Below are 24,181 nucleotides of genomic sequence, written 5' to 3' on the forward strand. Positions count from 1 at the left end.
TTCCAAGGAGTTTTAGCTCCATATTTCCAATTCCCTAATGAAATCACAACTGGGATAACCTATTAGCTCATCATATTTCATCATATATATATATATATATTTTTGGTGAGGCAATTGGGGTTAAGTGACTTGCCCAGGGTCACACAGCCAGTAAGTGTCAAGTGTCTGAGGCCGGGATCCGAACTCAGGTCCTCCTGACTCCAGGGCTGGTGCTCCATCCACTGCGCCATCCAGCTGCCCCTTAATTTTTGTTTTTTAATCTTAATAGTATTTTATTTTTTCCACTTACATGTAAAGATAGTTTTCAACATTCATTTTTATAGGATTTTGAGTTCCATATTTTTCTTCCTCTCTCCCTTCCCTCCTCTCTCCCCAAGACGGCAAACAATATGATATAGGTTATATCAATGTCCTTTAAAGAAACCCCTGTTTGAAACCATCTTTGATTCTTTCCCTTTTCCATAAGGGAGGCTACAAAATCTTCATTCCTCTCCACTTCTACTTCATCCTCCCTAATTCAAACCTTCATTTCCCTGTCATCTGGAATATTGCCATAACATTTCCCCAGCCTTTCCCTTCTCCAATCTACCTTTCATACCATTGGTTACTAAGCTTCCTAAAGCACCACTGTTAATGTTATTTTTCTATTAGAAAAAACTCTAGTGGTTTCTCTGTTGCCCACTCCCCCCAAATTCCTTCTTTTGTCATTTAAAATTTTTCCAAAATCTGACTCCACAATATTTTTTCCAGACTTTTCACAATATATATTTTCACATACTTTCTGTTCCAGACTAAACTAGAGATAATTGCCAAAGGACGATGTAGTGCAATGGAAAGAGCTCTGCAGTCAAAGGACCTGAGTTCAAATCTTAATTTTGCCATTTATTGCCTATGAATCACTTCATTTCTCTGGCCCTGGTTTCCTTACCTATGAAATGAGTTCTCTGTACTAGCTGGTCTCTGAGCTCCCATCTAGTTCTAAATCTGATTCTACAACTCCTCACCACCTCCACCTCCCATTTTTTTTTGGTGGGGCCATGAGGGTTAAGTGACTTGCCTAGGGTCACACAGCTAGTAAGTGTCAAGTGTCTGAGGTCAGATTTGAACTCAGGTCCTCTTGAATCCAGGGCCTGTGCTTTATTGACTGCACCACCTAGCTGCCCTGCTACCTCCCATTTTCAACCTACCTTCTCTGTTCTCTGTGCCTTGACTGATGCCATTTCTCCATTCCTGGAATAGATGACTCCTCACCTCACCTTCACTTCTACCTGTTGAAATTCCTTCTCTTCCTTCATGCTCCAACTCTTAATTAGAGTCCCATAATTAGAAGGCATCTAGGAGATTATCAAGTCCAAGCTCTTACCTGAATCACAAAATTCCTCTAGAACATGCCAATTTTCACTTGAAAACTTCTGTCATTGGTCATTTTACTCTCTTATTATCAGGAACCCAAATCTCCTAATTATTTTTAATCTTATGTTCTGTCTTTCCATCTAAACATATAGCTATGCCATATTACTTTTCAGGTGCCACTTCATCTATGTACACTTCCTTATTCTCTGTCTAAAAGTGATCTCTATCTCCTCAGATTACTTACAGTACTTTTTCTGGACTTCTTGGTATTTTTATCATACTGCCCTTATTTAATCTTTTTGTGCATATATATGCCTCATTAAATCATAATTTTCTATGAAAATAAATGGTTTTCATTTTTACTCTTTATTGCCCTAGTATGTGGAATACAGATGTTACTTCTGTGTTTAATTAATAAGTGATTAGTTAAATTTATGAGTATCAATGGGATAGATATATGGAAATCCTCTGTTCGATCTGGATCAAAGAAATGAGGGCAATAAATTATGATTATACCACTTAATCTCTTGATTATTTTATTAGGAAGAAAGAGAAATAAAAAATATTCTGCTTTATTAGCACTGCTTGATAGAATAGATTCAAGTGATCATAAATTCAGTTAATTTTTTAATCATTATTTTTGTTCTTAAACTTCCAAAGCAACAAGTTGTGATTATCTATTACTCTATTGCAATGTGAATCCCAGTGGACAAACAAAAACAAAAGTAGAACAAAATAATTATAGGTTCAGTTTGTTTTATACCTATGTGTTGTGGAAGAGAAGAAAAGATGGGCTTACTAAGGCTATAAATAAAACATCTGTAAAAATACCTCTAACTTTAATCTTTTTCTTGACTTTCTGAGGAGTCAGTAGTTACCTAAATTCTGTGTATACAAATAGATTTTCTAATGCATTCAGAGGAAAAGTTAATAAGAAATAAGGAAAGACAGTGCATTGAGAGAGGTTCAAGATAAATTTTGATGATGTGTGCTTAGTTCAAGTACTGGCTCTAATGAACATTTTGTATCTAGAGTATTTTGCATGAATGTGGGAAGTGTTATTTCTAGACTCTTAAAAGCAATAGTGAAAGGAACTGTAATTCTTAGAAGAGTTCCATCTACACGAGTAGAAGCATTTCTGAGAACCTCTTACCTAGTTATTTCTTGAATTTTTCATGAAACAAATTTTTACACTTTTTTTTTCAATTTCTACATTTTTCAAGGAGAAAAATCCTTAATTGGGGGGTGGGGTGTTCTGTATTTCATTTGAGTATTTCAACTAAAGAACCTGTTTATTAAGCAGCTACTCAATGTATCATCAACGGTCACTCACAGGACAAACAAGTCAACTTAGTTGAAGTAGTAGAGAGCCTTAGAGATAGAGAAGATGGGATGGGAGTCAGCATGTGTCAGGGAAGTCAAACCACTACTACTACTTTGACAACCATCTCCCCTCAGATCCTGATGGAAATAGCCCAGAACCCTGAACTCAAGAGCATAGTCCCCCCAAACCACCATAAGTGCTTCCATACCAGTCCCTACCTCCCTAGCCAACATTGTAGAGATAAATCATTATGGAGAGGGAGTCAACTTTTCTCATCACCACCAGCAAAAGCTGCTGAACAATTTGTCACCAATGGGTAGTCATAAGAGCCCTGGGGGTGAGCACATTTCCCCAGACCAGCAGTTCTATTTCTAGTCCACCCCTCAAAGTCTTCATCTGGGGAATTGGTTTCTTTGAAGAAGGTGCCAGCCATCTCCAGAATCATCAATGAAATATACTAAGGGAGAGACAGGAGGTAGCTCAAGTCACCACTGACTGCTACTTTGACTATGATCTCCTTTGATACTCTGGTGGACATAGCTCAGAATCCCTAGCCCAGTAACCTGAAACCATAAGCCTTTGGAATAGCACTGCTTCCAGCCTGGAGTTTCATTGGAGAAACTAATATCATTTTGTCAGTAGAAATGACATTAAAGAAGAGTCATTACTATTTGTTTTACCATTGCCCCCTAAGTACCATGGGGCTTTCCATCTGACTAGCAGCTGAAACTTCCATATGTGTTGTCTCCCCACCTCTGCCATTAGAGTGTGAGTTCCTTGAGAGCAGGCTATCTCACTCTTCTCCTTGTCTCCTCAGAAAGGCAGCTAGATGGTGTAGTGGACAGAGCACTGGACCTGAAGTTGGGAGGACCTGAGTTCCAATCTCACCTCAGACACTTGCTGTGTGACCCTGGGCAAGTCACTTAAGCCCAATTGCCTTAAACATCCTGGGCTATCTCCTGTCATCCTGATATATACCTTGCTACTGGACCCAGATAGCTCTGGAGGAAAGAGTGAGGTTGGTAACTGTGCACACCCCTCCCTCACTTAAATTTGATTCACTGAAAGTCATGACATCACTTCCCAATTTGAGATTGAAGGATAAACAATAAGAACTTCCCAGAACTTAGCACAGTGCTTTGTACACATTAAGTATTCAATAAATGTTTCATTCATTCATTCTGTGAACAGCTTTGTTTATACTCTCATGGTAAGGGGTATCTTAAATACACTGAGAAACATAATACAAATTATGTTGATTGATGCCAAATAGAGACCCAAGGGAGGGAAGGAGCATTGCTACCTCTATCCACTGCAACACCAACTTCCTGGGTGAGAAAGGAAAGCATACTAAGCATGGGAGACTGAGAAGCAGGAGTTGGAGCATAAAGTCAGAAAGCAGCCAATATGCCAATCTGGCTTTCATACATCATGCATGACAGGAAGCTATATGAAATGAGCCTAGAAATGTAGGCTAGAGTCAGACTGTGAAGGGCATCAAATACTAAGGAGAGGTGTTTCTGTTTTATCTTAAAGGTAATAGGGAACCACTGAAACTTCTTTAGCAGGGATGATGGAAGGTTTCATGAAGGAGACCTGGAAGTCTTCCAGAATCTGCAGACTTGGTTTCATTTCCTCATCTGTCTCCTGCTTTTACTTTTTGAGAATGATAATTTGAAAAAGGCCAAAGCCTTTCACATTCCCAGACTGAGCCCAATTATTACACATCTTCTTCATTTTGACAGGACCCTGCTCAGTGATGGAGTGGAACTGGATCAATTCTGGATGGACCCTTGCCCAATCACACCCATTTTTCTTTCAATATTGATCTCCCTCTCTTGTTTCTTCTTGACTGATGTTTCTGTCTTTGGCGCTTTCTTATTCTTCTATCCCATGATGTTAGGAGTGAAGATTTTCTTCTTGAGTCCTATGAGGATCCAGCCCTTGGAATGTGTAGTGGGGAGACAGCCCAGGATGAGAGGTGGGGTGGCCAGAGAAGTGGAGAACAGCTTTCTCCTGAGTGTTAAATTCCCTTCCAGAGGTACTTCTACCTTCTTGACTGTCTCCATCACCCAGAGGCTGAGCCACTGGGTGGCCTTGAAGCCCTGACCAAGAAAAGAGACTGGATCCCTAAAGACAGCAACAATGTCAGTTGCCCTCTGCTCAGGCCAGCTTCTACTCCCCCTCACATCCTGCTCACTGTTATTGCTGTTGTACCTAAGTCTGCACAATATTCCAAATGTGATCTTACCTGATCTCTTCATTTTAATCCTGTGATTTTCCACTTATTATACCTATCTAAGAAGTACATACTGATGGACTAACTCAATATGCTGGCTTTCCAAGTATACATCATAATCTGAATATTATGTTTTTCCATTGTCTTGTTTTTCCTATGTGAATGGTTAGGATGATTGATTCTTTTGAATGAATATGGAACTTCTTGAGTCAGTCTGTCAAGAAGCATTTATTAAGTGATTACTATGTGCCAGGATTGTGCTAAGCAATAGGGATACAAAGAAAGTAAAACAAAACAGAACAAAACCCAACACTGTATCTGCCTTCAAGAAGCTTACATTCTAAAGGCAGAGAAAAAATGTAAATGGTTACATGATATAATATAGATGCATATGTATTTTACATGCAAGATAATCAGAGGGAAGGCAGTAGGAGTGAGGGGAGTGATAAGAGGAGGAGAAATAGAGGCACAAATTTCAGGTGAATTTATTAAAAAAGGAATTTGGCTGAAAAAGATAGGAGAGATATAGGATTTTAGTAGGGGTGGTAGTGGGTCTTCTTGAGGATGGAGAACCTTGGGCATGTTGAAATCTCTGCTTCTCAAAAGACAAAAACCTCACCACTATGTATTCTTTACTATGTCCAAATGATTCTTTTTTTTTTTTTTTTGGTGAGGCAATTGGGATTAAGTGACTTGCCCAGGGTCACACAGCTAGTAAGTGTTAAATGTCTGAGGCCAGATTTGAACTCAGGTCCTCCTGAATCCAGGGACGGTGCTCTATCCACTCTGCCACCTAGCTGCCCCTTAAATGATCCATTTTAAAGTATGTTTTGTGAAGACAGTATAATATTCATAGATTCACTATCAGTAATATATATATATTTTTAGTTGATTTTAGTGGTGAAAACTGGTATAATAATTGTTTCACATAGTGCTTTTTCACAACATTTTGATAAGTATTGATAAGTATTCTCATTTTATTTGATAAGTATTCTCATTTTATACATAATTAACTGAAATTTAAAGAGGTGAATGTCTGATGCAATTGACTAGGAAATATTGGTGTCAATAGTCAATAATAGTCAATAATGGTTGACTACTATCAAGTGCCTACAATGCACCAGGCATTATGCTAAGCATTGGGGTTGTAAATAAGAAAAAGAAAGGCAGTCCCTGCCCTCAAGGAGCTTACAGTTTAATGGGGGAAAGTTCAATGAACCAAAAGGAGCTGCAAAGGGGTGTGGGGCCAAGATGTTTGTGGATCTGAAACCAAGCAGAGCAGCTCATTGGAAATGAAGAATTGCCCGGGAGTCTGAGCCACCTGTAAAAGGAGGCTTCCAGAAGAGTTTTTGCTCCATCCCAAGGTCCCAGGAGAGAGGCAGCTGGTGATACTGAGGAGGTGTTGAGTATCAAAGCAATCCCCATGATGAGGAGGTTTCCAGTGATGAGCTTATCTTGGGGGAAACATGACACCAAGTAGGGGGGCTGGTGGCAAATAATAGTGATGTTAAACAGTAGCTGCTGTAACGATTGGAATGGCACCACCTGCTGGAGACTTACTGTAGGAGAGCTCCACCATGAGGAAAGGGCCTCTGAGGGCAGGGCCATGTGGCTTTTCTTTGGTGTGGGAAGTGGGGCCTGGCACTCTGACCCACTGCTCTTTCCTGAGGACTCTAGTGGAGAAGGGAGCTAGAAATGTGCTCTCCCTTTAATAGATAGATGAATCTAGGCCTTTCTCTTTCTCTTTACCAAATTCTTATTCTCCTTAATAAATGCTTAAAAGTCTAACTCTTGCTAAAGCTTATAATTTATTGGCGACCACTCATTAGATGTTTTAGACAGAATAGATAGAATTTTAGCCCCTTACACTACCATTTAAGTAGCTTTTTCTATGTGCTAAACACATTACAGTTATTATCTTATTTGACCCCCACAACTCTGGTGCTCTTATTTTCCCCATTTTATAGCTGAAAGAACTGAAGCAAATAGAATTGACTTGCCCAGTGTCTGAGACTTGACTTGAACTTAGGTGTTCTGGACTCCTAGCTGATACCTCCAATGAAGATTTGAACTCAAGTCCCCTCTAATTCCAGCTCCAGGGCTCTTGTCATTACAATGCATTGCCTCCCAATTTTTGCACACAAGAATCTGCAGCTGGTTTGACTGATCTAGCTGCATACTCCTATCCAGTCCAATTTAATAAACAGCATGTATTTTTTTTGGGGGGGGGCGGGGCAGTGAGGGTTAAATGACTTGCCCAAGGTCACATAGCTAGTGAGTATCAAGTGTCTCAGGCAGGATTTGAACTCAGGTCCTCCTGAATTCAGGGCCAGTGCTTTATCCACTGCGCCACCTAGCTGCCTCCAGCAGCATGTATGTGTAAGGCTGATTAAAGTCAGGAGTACAATTTGTGTTTGTGGAGCAATAGGGAGTTAACTAAAGTACTGAGGACTCAAACTAAGGACTTTAGCCTTATTAGCACAATGATTGTAACTGAAGTTTTGTGAACTCTGTGAGCACTTCAATGATATTGAATTCAGAAATATTAAATATTAATGCACAAAATTATTGAAAGACATTATTTCCTAGTGAGAAGGGCACATTGTTGAAAGTTGAAATATGAATTCTATTAATATGTAGTTCTGAAAACCCTTTTTAAGTTGCTTTAATATAACTACCTCCTAGACTGCATGCAAATTAAATATTTAGACTTCAAATATTTATAAAGAAAGGTATAAAAAGAAATGTGTCTATATGTCAAAAAGAGGAAGCTATAGTATTATCTGTAGAAGGACTTAAAATAAAAGCCTCCAGTAAAAGGATGCTGATCTCAGATATCCCATACAAGAGAGTTTTCATTATTACAAAAGATCTGTGATTTTTCTGTTTGCAGACGTGTCTTTCAAACAAATAGACCGCAACTTCTATACCTTATTAGATAGTCTTTATGGAATTTTGTGGCTAAAACATTTCATCGCCTTCTGGCTAACTTGATTGTGAAACTGTACCCTTAACTAGACCAGTCCTTAGACAAAAGACAGTCCATAGACTCCTACTCGGAAAGATTTCCATCTTGGTAGGATCATACTAGCAGTTGTTCTTTCTACGATAGCCTTTGAGAAGCCAGAGCTATTTTCTTGCCAGGATGAACAGCTAGAATAGGTTATTAGATGATGATATGAAACCTCTAGATAGTCGCATTAAAAAAATCACCTCTTACAAATCTTTGCAAATTGTTGTTTCCAGTATTTGTAAAATTTATGCTAAAAAGAATAATGAATTAGTTTAGTGGAAAATGTCCAATTAAATCTATTGATTTGGGCATAATCCTTCACCAGTTATAGAAGCATTATAGTGGCTGGCAAATTTCTGGGACTAGGGCAATGTAGTCCCACTTCAACAGTCTTATTGTATTCATTATGTGGAATCTCTGGCCTCCCTGCTTTTGGGGATAGGTGGGAGAAGGGAGTCCTTTGTAATTTTCAGAGTGAAATTGTCATTAACTAGCTTAAAAAGTGGTGTGCCAATATTTCTATAGGGTTTTTGCTGGCATTGTTGACTGTAGAAATGGGAAGAACAAAGTAGTATATAGAGATATTTTATTGCTATGTTGACACAAACCCAGAGAGTGGAGATAGTATTTAAAGTTGGACTATCTCTATCTCATCCATGACTAAGCATTGTAGAGGTACAGGTAGGTACCTAGAGAATAATCCAGGCTGTTTAAAAGTTTATTACCCTGAGAGGCATTAGTGCTTCAGTTAGTTTTGATTATGCTTTTCTTTTATAAGTGCCAATACACCTAGTTCTAAAGTAAACCATGATTTTATATATTCATTAACATAGATTTATGTACTATATTGGAAACCCTAGCTTCAAGTGCTAAAGATGCATAAAGTAGGTTTGTAACATTGAATAATTCACCTACCCTGAAAAACTGGACATTTTATATGCTCAATAACAACTAAGTGCATTTCTTCTTCCATTGGCTGATTCTCTTTTGAGAGTCTTAATATTTTATTTTATGCTATTTTTGACTCATGTTTTTGTAGTGTAAGCATAGCACTGGCACTCTCTGTCTTCCTGGGCAAGGGGTGTCTCATTCTTCCTACCTAAATCTACTTCAGTGGCTCCTGGTGGTTCTCTCTCCAGTTCTTCAATTCTTCCTCTCTGATCACTATTTTCCATTTACTCTCCTGTTCTATATAGCTTGTCATATACAACTATAGCTATTGTCTCAAAATTCCCACTTAGAGGGGGAAGCCTGGTAAGAGAGTTTGGGGGTAAAGATAAAAGAGTGAGGATTGACAATGATATTTATCAGGGCAGCTGGGGGCACAGTGGATAAAGTACTGGCCCTGGATTCAGGAGGACCTGAGTTCAAATGTGACCTCAGACACTTGACACTTACTAGCTCTGTGACCCTGGGCAAGTCACTTAACCCTCACTGTCCCACAAAAAAATGCCAACCCCCCCCAAAACAATAAAAAATAAAATAATAAACGTTTTTACCCATAGTCTCAAGTTCAAAATTCCATCCCTCCATCCCTCCTTCCCTCCCCCGTTTCTGAGGCAGTAAGCAATCAGATATGGTCTTTGCATGTGCAACTATGTAAAACATCATATTCATCATTTTGTACAAGAAAAGTTGAATAAAAGAAAAAATGAAACAAAGTGAAAAATAGCATGGTTTAGTCTGTATTCAATCAATATCAGTTCTTTCTTTGAAGTGCATAGTATGTTTTATAAATAGTCCTTTGGGATTGTCTTGGATCCTTGTATTTTTGAGAATTGTTAAGTCATTCATAGTTCTTCATTGAACAATATTGCTGTTACTGTGCACAACATTCTCCTGGTTCTGCTCACTTCACTGTACATCAGTTCATACATGTCTGTCCAGGCCTTTCTGAAATCATCCTGCATGTCATTTTTTATAGCACAATAATATTACATCACTATCATATACCACAGCTTGTTTAGCCATTCCCCAGTTGATGGTCATTCCTTTGATTTCCAATTCTTAACCACCATAGAAAGAACTGCTATAAATATTTTTTGTACACATAAGTCTTTCTCTTTTTGGGGATGCCTCAGAACTTTCTGACTGTGTGAGCCTGAGTCAGTCACTTAACTTCTATCTCAGTTTCTGCATCTGTAAAATAGGAATGATTACCCCTACTTCTCCAGGTTGTGAGGATAAATGGAGATGATATTTGTAAAGTGCTTTGAAAACCTTAAAGTACTGGCTTGGTCCTGTGATTTTAGCATGGCAGGGGATTCCTGCTAAAGAAGCTCCACTCTACCTGTACACATTTATTGTTTTACATCTTATTGTTTTAGAGAGTTACCTGGGGCAACCTCTAAGAGGTTAAGAGACTTGGCCAGGGTCACAAAGCCAATACATATCAGAGGCATGACTTGAATCCAGGTCTTTCTGACTCTGAAGTTAGCATTTTGTATCACACTTAAATTTATAATTCATGTGACTCAAATGGAAAAAAGAAAGTTGGGGGATGGGGACAGCACTGCACATTGGATAGAGAAGAGAGTCTGGTGTAGTAGTTAGAGTGCTTGCTTTGGAGGCAGCAAGAACTGGATTTGAATCCCATCTTGGACATTTACTACTGGTCTATCTTGGCAAATAACTCACTTATGTGGTGAGACTCTGAACATGTGGTGAGAACTCCTGACTCCAGGGCCGGTGCTCTATCCACTGCGCCACCTAGCTGCCCCCCCTCTGAACATAATCTCTCTATCCAGGCGGGGTCCAAAAGATCAGTGGGCCATATCTCCCCTTCAGAATCCTAGGGATACCCTGGGTAAGCTGTGATATTCTTCTCTAAGGTGATTGTCTATAACCTCACTCTAGTGTGTTCTCCCCAGTATCCTTTGCCAGTTACACCTAGTATTTCCTTTATGGCTTTCCTTGATCCAGTGATTAGTGCCCCAATGTTACGTAACCAATTAGCCTCAATTTGCTTTTTTTTTGGGGGGGGAGACAGGGCAATAAGGGTTAAGTGACTTGCCCAGGGTCACACAGCTAGTAAGTGTCAAGTGTCTGAGGCTGGATTTGAACTCAGGTCCTCCTGAGTCCAGGGCCAGTGCTTTATCCACTATGCCACCTAGATGCCCTCAATTTGCTTTATAAAGGGGTATTTACTAAGAAGGTAGAGAAAGAACATAAGTACAGACACATGTTCACCAAACTTGGCACACCTTCTTCTGTATTACCTTAGTCCAGGAGAGTGTGATGATACTTGAAGTGATTGCTAAAAAGCTTTGCATTCACTCCAGCTAGTGCTTTCCCCAGTGTGGAATAATTTATAGAAGAATGGCTCCTGTGCTTCAAGATCTGCCGTCTTGTTTCTATGCTCAGCTCAGCTGCTGGCCAACTTTGGTATGAACTCCATTTTCTCAGACCTCTGCTGGCTTTCTTTTCTGACCTTTCAAAGCTCACAAGGTCACGGCCATCTCCTGTACGGAACCCGAGAGTCAAAAATAACAAACTCAAAGAATCAAACACCACAAGTGCTCTGTGTCAGCAGCCTTGGATAGGTCTGGGTGGCGGGGAGCCTCTGGGACTGCTTTTGGCTCTACCTCTTTCTAGACTCAGAGGCTTATGGTCACTCTTGCATCACTGACCACCAGGAACATTGAGCACCTGACTGGGCCTTTTAGTGCCTTTCCCATGCATATCTTGTACTGGCTCAGCAGCCAATCAGCTTCTCTTAGGCACACACTGAGTGAACAAGAAACAGTTATGGAATAGCTGGGCATCCTTTGAAGTGAAGAGCAGGCCCCTCCATTACGCATGCCCGGAGGTTGGCTCGCCATGCATCCGTGTTCTTCCAGGGCTGGGTCCTCTTTGGCCGGTCTCCATCATGTTCAACTTCTGAACGTCTCTCTACATGTGCAAAATAGGGACAACGATAACGTTTACTTGTCAGTTGAGTTTGTTGTTCAGTTCTGGGTGTCTCATTTGAGGAAAAATGCTGTTAAGCTGGAGAGGGTCCAGACAAGGATTGCCAGGATGATGAGGGGCCCTGAGTTGGAACCATATTCATTCTGTGCATTGTGCTAGGTGCTGGAGATGCAAAGACAAATATAATATTGTCCCTGAGGATATCAAACCTGAATGAGAGTAGGGAAATACGTGAGAACCGTCTTCAAGTACTTGGAAGGCTGTCCCACGGAAGAAGGGTTCCATTGGTTTTATACAGCCGAAGAGGGCCCAACTAGGAGAAATGGGTGGATGCTGTAAAGAGGCAGATCTGGGCCCGGCAATTGGAGCCCTCTCTGAATTGAATGGGTCTCCTCCTGAGGCTTTCTGTACCCTCTCTCTAGAGGTCTTCAGGCAGAGTGAGATAACAACTTAGACACCGTAGAAGGGATTCTTTTTCCATTATGCTTGACTCTTTTTCTCTTTCTTTTCTTTTCTTTCTTTTTTTTTTTTTGCGGGGCAATGGGGGTTAAGTGACTTGCCCAGGTTCACACAGCTAGTAAGTGTTAAGTGACTGAGGTCGGATTTGAACTCAGGTCCTCCTGAATCCAGGGCCAGTGCTTTATCCACTGCACCACCTACCTGCCCCCTACACTTGACTCTTGATAGTCTCTATGCAACTATTATTCTGTAAGTCTATTATTAATGCCAGCTCTTGGAACTGACTTAGGTTCCTGGAGTGTTTCGAAGGAGGTGGGACTCAAAATTAGATAATCCTTCTCACCCTTTTTCAGGCTGGACCCTATTTCCAGATTTTCCCTCTTTGGGTTCATACCTTAGGGGTGGTTAATACTATATACACAGATGCAAATGAGTAATATTTACTTAGCTCTTCCAGGTATGTGTCATTTAACGACATTGCTTTCCTTGAAATGAATAAAATGTTGTGCCAATACAAATTAAAGATGTTTTCATTTAAAAGAGGGGCAGGAGAAACTTAAATGTGCTGTTAATATGAATGTATGGATCGCCTGGATTTGATGGAGGTACCCTATTATCCAAATGGATTTTATAAGACCCTGAAAAATGCCCTTTGGCTAAAACTTCAGGCTGAACCCAGAGAGGTAGCAGATAAGTCCCTTTTTACAAACTTCTCTCCCCAAGAGAGTAAACAAATCAAAATGTTACTTTTGACTAAACTTCAACTAATGAGTCCCCATTCACTATCTTCTTTCCCCCAAAGAGTAAATAGAGCAAATATTTAGACATCCTTGTCCTTGGTAAACCCTTCATGTGTCTTTAAGCTGCCTTTTATAGTATTTGCATTAGGTTAATTTGTATCATGCTAATAAAACTGACATCACCTGGTAACCAGTGAGCAAAGAAAACCTCATATACCCTCAGAAAGGGGGAGTCCTCGGGCTTCCATCTTGGGAGGGGAGACTCCACACATGATCATGTGTTATATCATTTTTCTTGGGACAAAATATGAAATTGATGTTTTTTCTGTCTGATCTGATCTGGTTTGTCTTGTAGGAGATATGTTGTCTGATGTGGTTTTGGTAGGAGATATTATAAAATATTATTTTTATGATTTGTTTATTGATTCTGTTTGTAGGAGACAGGAAGATGCAAAAGCTATATTTTAATATTCAACAGTGCTTAACCTAGACCCTTATGTAGTGAGGGCTGTTCAATGAAGCAAGTAAGAAGACCTCATTTCTTATGCAACCTTGGCTCCTGTATGGGTACATTTGGCAATTTCAACTTAAGATCAGACCAAAGAAGAGATCAGCGCTTATCACCTCTACCAAATGAGATAATATTCTGCTCATTAAGAGAGAATACTTTCATAAAGACATGAAAATATATCATTACATTTTAAAGTAAGGATTCGATTTTAATGCTCCAGTGTTGAATGTGTATGAGTCAAGTGCATCCTGCAAGGATGTTGAAATAACAGCTAACATATTAAAAGGGAAGAGCCAGTAGGGAAATTATTATGACCATGTCTTCAATTCACAAGTACCCTTTGGGGTGCCATTTATATGCAAGGATCATTGGGTATAAGGTTTGGGGATATCTCTGAATGTTAGCATGCTATTTCTGTGTGTGTGTGTGTGTGTGTGTGTGTGTGTGTGTGTGAGAAAAGATGATTAGGTTGAAGTGCCAGATAGGGAGGAATTGGAGATATCTTGACTCTATCGCTTATAATACAAAGTTTTCCTGAATCCATAAAAGTATAGAAACGAAATGAGGAGCAGTTATGATTATGTTGCATTGACAACTCTCTACAGGTTAAAATGGTTGACATCTGACTTGTTTTGATTATGTTGAAAGTGGACTGCTCTTACACATTCAAATGCACAAACAACTATAGGCATCAAGCAGAAATGGGTCTAAGCATAATAAATGTTGCAAGTACCTAAGAACTTCTTTAAAAAGAGAACACTTTAATTATTGACACTGATCTATTTTAAAATATTAGATCCACGTAATTCTTTATGGGTATCTCATTGGCAAATGAAGATTTAAAAACTGAGTTCATAATTTTTCTTCTCTAGATTTATAATTTTAGAGTCATCTTTTTTCCTTCACTTTCCACATATACTTCAACTCTAGCTCTACCATGTTTTCTTACATTGTTTATCTTGCATTCACTCCAAAGTCCATCCTTTCTGGACCCTGAAGGATGTGGGATTTTTATAGGAAGAGATGGGAAGCTAAGGTACTGTACGTGGATAGAATAGTAAAGGCATGAAGGTAGGATAGTGTAGTTGTCTGTGTTCTAGGAGCAATGAACAGGCTAGTGTGTAACTGCAGGGTGAGATAAGACTACAAAGAGCCAAAATTTGGACCCGAACATAAAAAGTCTTGTAAAGTAAAAGCATTTGTAGTTCATTTGGTAGGCAGTGGGAAGCCATTGATGGTTTTGGAAGAAAGGATTATTATACTCCAGGAAGATTAATTTGTCAAGATTGTGTAGCACAGCTTGAAAGGGAGAAACTCTAGATCTAAGAAGACCATTTAAAGGCAGTTAAGGCTCTTTAAGAACCTAGAATAATCATCTTCAAACTCTTTTGATTGCTCACCTCTATCAGTAAAATGTTCTGAGCAATAACACTAATATATGCACATTTATTGATTATATATACTACTATATTGGTGTATGATATACCTTACAATATATACATGAAATTTATTACATAGGTTGACATAAAAATAGACATTAAAAAGATGACATTAAGATGGAATACCCTTTTAAAATGTTAATGATAGTACAAATTATCCTTTTGATATTAGTGAGAGCAATGAGATCAAATATGCTTCATTATTTAAAAAATATTCTTATGTATGTCTATGGGGGATGAAGTTTACTTTGAAATAGCAGTTGTTTGTTAATAATTGTTTTTCAGTTAATTTCCTTAATGTAGTTAATCAAGTAGATGAATTTTCTTTTAAAAATATTTTTAATTGAAAGATATAACAATTAGGTAAGATATAAAAACTAGGTAATAGGTAACAACATTTGGTAACCATAAAGCTTTTATAGAGGAATCATATTTCTTTGTGTGTAGATTCACCACTGTTGTTCAGTTGCTTTTCAGTCATGTCCAACTCTTTGAGAACCCATTTAGGGTTTTCTTTGCAAAGATAATGGAGTGGTTTGCTATTCTACAACTCATTTTACAGGTGAGGAAATGGAGGCAAACAGGGTTAAATGATCTGCCTAGGGTCACACAGCAAGTAAGTATCTGAGGCCAGATTTGAACTCACAAATATGAGTCTTCCTGACTCCATGCCAGCATTCTATCCACATGCACCAGATATTCACCATACACAGTGCCTCCCCCAACCCCAGAAAAAAAGGTTAATTGTCTCTGATTTTGTTTTTTAGTAGAAAATTTTCATTCTAAATCCATTCTTCTCTATGTGGTTCTAGTGAATGGATGCCATCATGACTTAATGTCCTCTTCACTTTATATATTTTAGTTGTGATTTTTTTTTTAATGAATGTGAGGTACAGCAAAAAGATTAAAAATAGGCTGTCATCAGGATGTGATTATCCTTAAATGCCAAGCAGAGGAGTTTACATTTGATTCCAGATCGATTAGAACAGGAGTGTACTAAGTAGGGAGTTATATGCTCAGACCTGTGCTTGACAGAAACCACTTTGGCAGGTGTGTGGAGACCAGATTTCAGTGGGGAGAAACTTGAGGCAGGGAGGCCAATGAGGAGGGCATTATTGCAGCCTGCAGTTGACCTAGGTGTCAGGGGATGAATATGTTTGGGATGGGGAGGGGCAAAGACTTTCTTTTTTTTTAATTTTTAAAATTTTTTTTATTTTGGCAATTGGGGTTAAGTAACTTGCCCAGGGTCACACAGCTAGTAAGTGTTAAGTGTCTGAAGCTGGATTTGAACTCAGGTCCTCCTGAATCCAGGGCTGGTGCTCTATCCACTGCTCCACCTAGCTGCCCCTGGGACAAAGACTTTCTTAATTGAACTTGCTCGGTTCATTCTCTAGGTGCCTGGATGGTATTAGGTTATAGTTTTCCTGAGGGGTCAATGCCTGGAACAGAAAGCTAGAGGTGTGAAGGGGAGATTGAGTTTATACAGTAGAAGGAAACAGAGCAGGGTAATGTTGGAAATTGATGGATTAAGAGTAGGTTTGAGTGGATAGAGCACCGGCCCTGGAGTCAGGAGTACCTGAGTTCAAATCCAGCCTCAGACACTTAACACTTACTAGCTGTGTGACCCTGGGCAAGTCACTTAACCCCAACTGCCTCACTAAAAAACAAAACAAAAGAAAAGAAAAGAGTAGGTTTGGTTGTGCTGGATACAAGCTTCATATTAGCTATTGTGGAGGGAAGATGTGCTCCATCTTCCTATTGGTTGATTACACACCCCTTGGAGTCATGTCATCCCTTTCCCACATGACAGATATCTTCCTCCTTCTAAGTCTTATCTTCTCCAATACATTTATATGTATTTCCTTCAACAGATCTTCTCAGGGTGTGATTTCAGGCCTGTTTGTTATCCTGGTCTACACCTTTGTGTGCCCTCCAGCTCACTACTGCCCTTCCTAAAATATGGCCCACAGAACTGAATGTGATACTCCACCTCTTGTCTTACCAGGACAGAATATGATGGAACTATTAACTCATCATGAGCATGATGGCCCTTAGTGTAGCCTGAGATCCCATGTGGCTTTTATGAAGCAGTGTGTAATGTTAGAAAGACCTCTGGATTTCAAGACAGAAGACCTGTAACTGGTACTTTCTACCTGTGTGATCTCAGGTGAAGGTACTTGACTGCTCTGGGTCTTGGTTGCCTCATCTGCAAAATGAGGAATGAGCTCAAAAGTCCCTTCCAAGTCCACTTTTAGGAACCTATACTCTTTTAGTTGAGTGCTCTATGAACTGTTTTTTTTATCATGTACCCTGATCAGTGAATAATTCTTATGAATGTATATCCAATATGTCTTTATTGATTTATAATACTAGCATATGGGCATGCTACTATTTTTGACACAAAAATGGAAATTAAAAAGGATGAGGTAAAATAAATAAGAAATATATTTAATTTTTTTTTTTTAGTGAGGCAATTGGGGTTAAGTGACTTGCCCAGGGTCACACAGCTAGTAAGTGTTAAGTGTCTGAGGCCGGATTTGAACTCAGGTACTCCTGAATCCAGGGCCAGTGCTCTATCCATTGCGCCACCTAGCTGCCCCCAAGAAATATATTTAAAAGTTACTTATTAATGGTGTCAAAATCTTTTAGCTCTCCCCCAATTTTTTGGATATTTTTAATGAGGGCAATGTGATTTAATATACTTCATTATTTCTTAAGATATTGGTTTACCACTATAATCCCTGTATGTGATTCAAAGATTTCGTTTTCCATTCATTTTATCTTAATACTTGATTTTAATGGCTGTCAAAGCTGAAAAGGCTCCTCACTATCATGTATAAATATATCCAATAGATCATGACACTCATCCACCAATTATTCAGATTATTTTATTAAATTTTTCTGGTAAATGTCGATCTTCTGAATTCCAAATTTTATCCCTCTTCCCTCTGTGAGGTTGTAAGCAATGAGATGTGGGTTATAGATGTGCAATTATGTAAAAACATTACCATATTAGTAATTTTTGTATAAGAAAACAAATAAAAGAAAAGATGAAAAGAAGTGAAAAATAGCAGGCTTCAGTCTGTGTTCAATCAATATCAGTTCTTTCTTTGGAGGTGGATAGTATGTTTCATAATTAGTCCTTTGGGCTTGTCTTGGATCATTGTATTTTTGAGAATAGTTAAGTCATTCACAGTTCTTCATCAAACAATATTCCTGTCTCTGTGCATAATGTTAAAAAAATGTCTGTCTTCCCTGATGTCAGGGAGTGGGAGGGTGGTCTTTGGAGAACAGATGTCAGGTTTAGAGGTTGGCTTTGTCATGTGGGAGAAATCATCTTCAACAGGGCAGATAGCAGGATGCTTGGGTAGACTCTGATTTCCTTAGGTTTGCCTAATTTGCTGATATACTGTCTGGTTGGTCATTCTGCTCTTGCCACTGCTCTGCCTGCTTAGGCCCTGCATGAGATCCATTTTTTCTCTTGGGGTGGAGAAAGAAGAGCCCCTATGGGCAGCAAGGAGTTCATAGTCTCAGGAAGGTAAATTTTTATCTTGGGCCAGCCTAATTGCTGGGTCTTTTGGAGGACCCTCCTGCCCTTAGATTACTCATGGTATACATTGGTTTTGTCCCAGGTTTTAGAGCACATATATACCATGAATCATTTCTTGAGGTTAAGGCTGTCCATAAAGCAAGGCCTGCCTGAGTCTGTTAGAGCTTGATTCTGCAAAGTGTCAAGCTGTGTAGAGCTGGGCTACAGAACTTAAGAGGTGTATGCTGTTAATGTGGTGGTGGGAAGGAAATGGACAGTGGTGGGGATAGCATCTGGTTGGGAAATGATAGTCTGAGCTCATTGAGCTCATCATCTCTTATAGCATAGTAGTGTTCCAAAACAATTATATATACATATCACTTGTTCAGGCATTCCCCAACTGAAGGACATTCCTGCAATTTCCAGTTCTTTGCCATCACAAAAAAGCAGCTATAAATATTTGAGAACATATAGATTCTTTTCCATTTTTGCCAATCATCTTGGGAAACAGACCTAGTAGCGGTATTGCTGGGTCACTTTAATAACTCTTTGGGCATAATTCCAGATTGCTCTACAAAATGACTGGATCAGTTCACGGTTCCATCAAGAGTGGATGTGTCCCAATAGACTTGCACAAAATAATGAAGAGCGAAATGAGCAGAACCAAGAGAACATTATATACAGTAACAACAGTATTGTTTTAAGAATAACTTGAGTGAATATATCATTTTGACTATTATAAATATCCAAATTAACTACAAAGGACATATGAAGGAAGACTCTGCTTCCAGAGAAAGAACTGATAAATAGATATATAGAATGGTTTTACATATGTTAATATGTATACATATATGTATTTGTGTAAAAATACATATATGTATATACATATTTGTGCCTGATGGTAACCTTTCTAGGGTGGGGTTGGGTAGGGAAGAAAAAAGAAAAAAAGCTATATGACATCCATTTTATATATATATATATTGTGTGTGTGTGTGTGTGTGTGTGTGTGTGTGTGTGTGTGTGAGGCAATTGGGGTTAAGTGACTTGCCCAGGGTCACACAGCTAGTAAGTGTGTGTTAAGTGTCTGAGGCCGGATTTGAACTCAGGTACTCCTGACTCCAGGGCCGGTGCTCTATCCACTGCGCCACCTAGCTGCCCCATCCATTATATATTTAAAAGGACTAGCAAGTTTAACATAATAGATTTGCAGTTTCATGTACAATCATCTTTCCCCCCCATTCTATGTTATGGAAATGCTTGTTTTATTTCTTAAGTTCAGAATAAAAGAAACAAAATTAAACAAAAAGAAATTATAACTTGTCTACCAGTCTGCCTGGAGAGGACTGCATGTGACTGACTTTCTGGGGCAGCTGGTGTTAGGCACAGGAAGGAAGAAGGAGAATAACAAAGGCAGGTATTGGCTGCAAGTCCTCTAAACTGTTCTACTCCTTTCCTCAATTCTAGTACTTTTTTTGCCCCCTCTAATGGATTGTATTGCACTCCGCCTCCCAATTTGAACACTACTGCATTAGTTTTCTAGATGGTATTGTTTTAACTTGATTTTTGTGCTGATTTTCTCAAGCCCCACAAATAGATAGTTACTTTAGGTAAAATCCCCTTTGAATGGAGTTACCTGATTTTAAACATCTCTATTGAAAACTCAAGTACATAATCTACTCAGTGTGTTGAATATTGTGCCATAGGTACGCCTTGAATTTCTAATTTTCATTTCAGAATCATAAGTGATTTATGCTGCACTGCAGACATAATTGTATAATATTTTTACAGTCTAGCTGTCATGTGGATTACATAATGCTATTCAACAAATACTAACTCTGATAGCAAATTTCCACTTATCTAGGATGTAGAAAACTGAAAACTCAAGTTAGATTCCTCCATCCCTTTGGACTATGCTTTTTGTTATTTTTTTTTTAATATAGAATGACAAACACTCATCTCAGTGTCATGGGTTTATTTTTTTATTTGGAAAAAGCAGCTTTCAGAGCAGGACAAGCCAGATTAAGCCCAATTTCTTATGCTAGTGACATCTATGTTGCTTTGCAATGTTAATTTATGTTCAGAGTCATGACTCTGAGGCATTTGTAAAATACTGACATCTGTGTCGTGCATTTTGTTTTTGAAGTCTGTGAAAATCAGTTATGCATTTTGTTAAGTACTATGGGCTATCACTATCATCATCAATTAACCAGAACATCCCATTCCCTGAGGATTTTAGTTAAACAGAAGCAACTGCTATTTGAGTTTAGCTGTTGTGACCATAGAAGTAAATGACCCTGCAGAATTCTGATCACTTTGAACAGAGGAGACCTAGAAGTTTTTCTTAGATGGGATCTGTGGTTTCTCTTTTTGACCAGACCTGTGACTACATTGGTGTAGAGTTCTTGCTGGGAACACCTTCCTTTGTCAAAGCAGATGGGTGCCTTCTCTGTGGTTTAGAATCTTAGACTTTCCTGGGGCAGGAATAGAACACAGGTCTTTCTGACTCTTATACTAGTCTTCTCTGCACTGCACCATCCTATCTGCCTTTCAGTTCTATGTGGTACAGGAGGGAAAAGGATAAGAATTCTGTTGCTAGAGATATTGATATCTAAGTTTTAAGTGATCATAATTACTTTAATGCCCTAACTTTTAAAAAAATTTTTTTTAGGGACTTTCTTCCTCGAGGGTCAGGCATCGTAACAAGACGACCCCTTGTTCTACAGCTTGTCACTTCAAAAGCAGGTAATGATAAATACCTTTCCAATTCTCAATACATTACTTTGAACATTGTACCAATTGTTTCCCAACTCATCGAATTCTTAAGTTGCTTGATGACTCTGCTTAACTGCCACCTCCTCTGGAAACTCTTGATTTATTGCCCTAGTTAATGCCTTCTTCCTCCTTAGATGGCCTTGGCATTTGAAATCCCTCACAGATAGGGATTTTTGATCCTGTGTTTTTGTTTGCTTAGCTCTGTCACCTATTGGAAGGTAGGAACTATTCTCTTCTTGGCTTACATTCTCTCTGTCTGGCACAGTTTCTTGGATGTAGTAGCTTGAAGTGTTGTTGAATTGAATTGAATGCAAATCAATGAAATGGTTTTGAGTCCTTATCATTCTGAAGGATAAATTTATAGTCTATGCAATATTGATTAAAAAAAGAATTCTACAGCAAATCAAGAGATATTATAAGAGCAAGAATCTAGCTCAGGAAAAAGTAAATTTAATATTTGTGCCCATTTTGTGAGAGGCTATGGTAAATTAGGGTATGATGTTGTCCATTCAGTCAAGGAGTTGGAATATGAAGTATTGGAGGACACTCCTGGTATAGGGAATGATATGTTTAAATGTGTGGATTTGGGAGTAGGAGACTCAGATAATAATGATGATAGCCAGCATTTATAACGTGCTTTACATATGTTAACTGATTTAATCCTTACCACAACCCTATAAGGTAGGTGCTATTATTATCCCCTATTATACAGGTGACTAAATTGAGGTAGAGAGTGGTTAAGTGACTTGTGGAGGGTCTCATAGCTAGGGAATATCTGAGGCAGAATTAGAACTCTGACCTTACTAAGTCTGGAGCTTTATTGATGAAAGGAATGATAAAAGGATTAATGAGGAAATTGAGAAAATTGTAAAATGGAGAGAATGTCTTTATTAGGCAGTTTTCTGCTTGTTTTCTTGGCCCCAGAAGGCAGAACTAGGAATGATGGATGAAGTTACCATGTAACAAATTTGGGCTTGAGATGAGGAATAATTTTCCCACCAGTGAGAGAATCTAGAAGTAGAGTATAGTTGCCTCAGGGGCCTCTTGGGTGAGCCTGCAGGTCCCCTTGTCAGTTGTGATGCAGAGTGTGTTCTTCTTCAAGTGTACTAAGTGTGAAGGACTCTAAGGACTCTTCTGAATCTGGCACTCTGGGGTTCTGTGACTTTGCATTTAAACGTCATATTAAATGGATTTGGCCCTTTTATCCAGCTCTTGATGTAATTTTGGATCCCTATTTTGTTGTCCAACACAATCTTCGCACTTTTGTGTCACCTACAAATTTGAAAGCATGTCATCTATACCTTTGTTCAAAGCATTGATAATATTATTGAACAGCATAGATTCCTGGGGAATTCTGTTAAAGTCTTCTCTCTAGGTTTTTGTCGTTGTTCTGTTGTTACTTGTGTCTGACTTTGTGACAATATGTAGGATTTTCTTGGCAAAGGTATTGGAGTTGTTTGCTATTTTCTTCTCCATCTCATTTTATAGATGAGCAAACTGAGGCAAATAGGGTTAAATGACTTGACCAGGGTCACATAGCTAGGAAGTGTCTGAGGCCAGATTTGAACTCAGGAAGATTCATCTTCCTGATTCCAGGTCCAGCACACTGTCCACTGCACCACCTATCTGCTCCATCTCTCTAGGTTTATGATGTAATAATAATGACTCTATGGTATTGGTAATATAGCAATCATTCAGTTATTTCTGAATTCACTTAAGTCCATTATCATCTGGCCCAAATCTATTGATATTATCTAAAAGATACCATCAAATTCTTTGCTGAAATCCAGGTGTATGGTGTCAGTATAATTCCTCTGATTGACCAGCATAGTAATCCTGACAGATATGTACTTCCCTTATTATTATGGCATCTATTGATCTCCCTAGCCATTTTGTGTGGGAGAGAAATGAGTGTGGCCCCTCTGGGGCAGAGGGAAGAACTAGGAACAATAGGCAGAAGCTACAGGGACAGAAAGAGTAGCTCAGAATAAAGAGAAAATTCCTAACAATTAGAGTTGTTCAAAATGGAATGAGTCCATTCAGTGACTGCTTATTAGGGGATATTGTTTGACCTCTGAGTTCTTTCTAAATGTGTAATTCTACAATTCTATGAGTTTGCAATGCACCAGTTTTCAGGGACTTAGAATCCAAAAAAAACCCCATTAAAAATAAAACTATTCAGAAAGCAATTTAATGTTTGATCCTTAAGTATTTTGGAATCTAATGGTGCCTCAGGGTCATCATTTTGAATATCAATTATTTTAGGTTACTGAAAATACAGATTGACTTAATTTGTATTAATAATATGACAATACATCGATGTTGAGTTTAAAAATTAATCCTCAGTATTTATCCCAAGCGGGTAAATAACAAAAAGTGAAAGTTCCCATATATACAAAAATCTTCAAAGCATCACTTCTGTGATAGCACAGAACTGAAATAGAAATAGATGCCCGTCTATTTGGAAATTACAAACAAATTGTGGTAAATGATTGTGAAGAGACATTACTGTGCCATAAGAAACAATATAAAAACTTCAGAGAAGCAAGGGAAGACTGGTATGAGAAAGGAATCTTGGGTTCAAATCATCAAGAAACATCAGTCAGACTTCAGAATGATCATGTTAATGTTAAAAAACAAATTGTGTAGGCAACAAGGTTTGTAAAAAGCTCATATTTTAAGGAGGGACAATAAGAATCACATAAGGTTACTCCTTGGTTTTAAGAAACTAAAGGAAAAATTATAATATGTTGTCCCAAAAAGCAAAGAAAATTGGTTACCACCTCATAAATATATATATATATGTATATCTCAGTATATATCAATATATACACATATAAAAATCTATCTATCTATCTATCTATCTATCTATCTATCTATCTATCTATCTATC

The 24,181-nt window shown here is 38.6% G+C and overlaps 1 protein-coding gene across 8 annotated transcripts in view; it reads left to right on the plus strand.

Moving 5' to 3' along the window:
- The window catches only part of DNM3 (dynamin 3), a 592,171-nt gene that overhangs the window by 71,649 nt on the left and 496,341 nt on the right, over positions 1 to 24,181 (plus strand). For all 8 annotated transcript variants that reach the window (XR_006356236.1, XM_044000106.1, XM_044000101.1 and 5 more), the window contains exon 2: positions 21,185 to 21,258. Coding sequence is in view for 7 of the 8 variants with exons in the window: in XM_044000106.1 (XP_043856041.1) it covers positions 21,185 to 21,258 (74 nt within the window). In the remaining variant the exon portion in view is untranslated. The remainder of the gene's footprint in view (positions 1 to 21,184; positions 21,259 to 24,181) is intronic.

This window comes from Dromiciops gliroides, chromosome 4, assembly GCF_019393635.1.
Source record: "Dromiciops gliroides isolate mDroGli1 chromosome 4, mDroGli1.pri, whole genome shotgun sequence".
Lineage (NCBI taxonomy): Eukaryota > Metazoa > Chordata > Mammalia > Microbiotheria > Microbiotheriidae > Dromiciops > Dromiciops gliroides.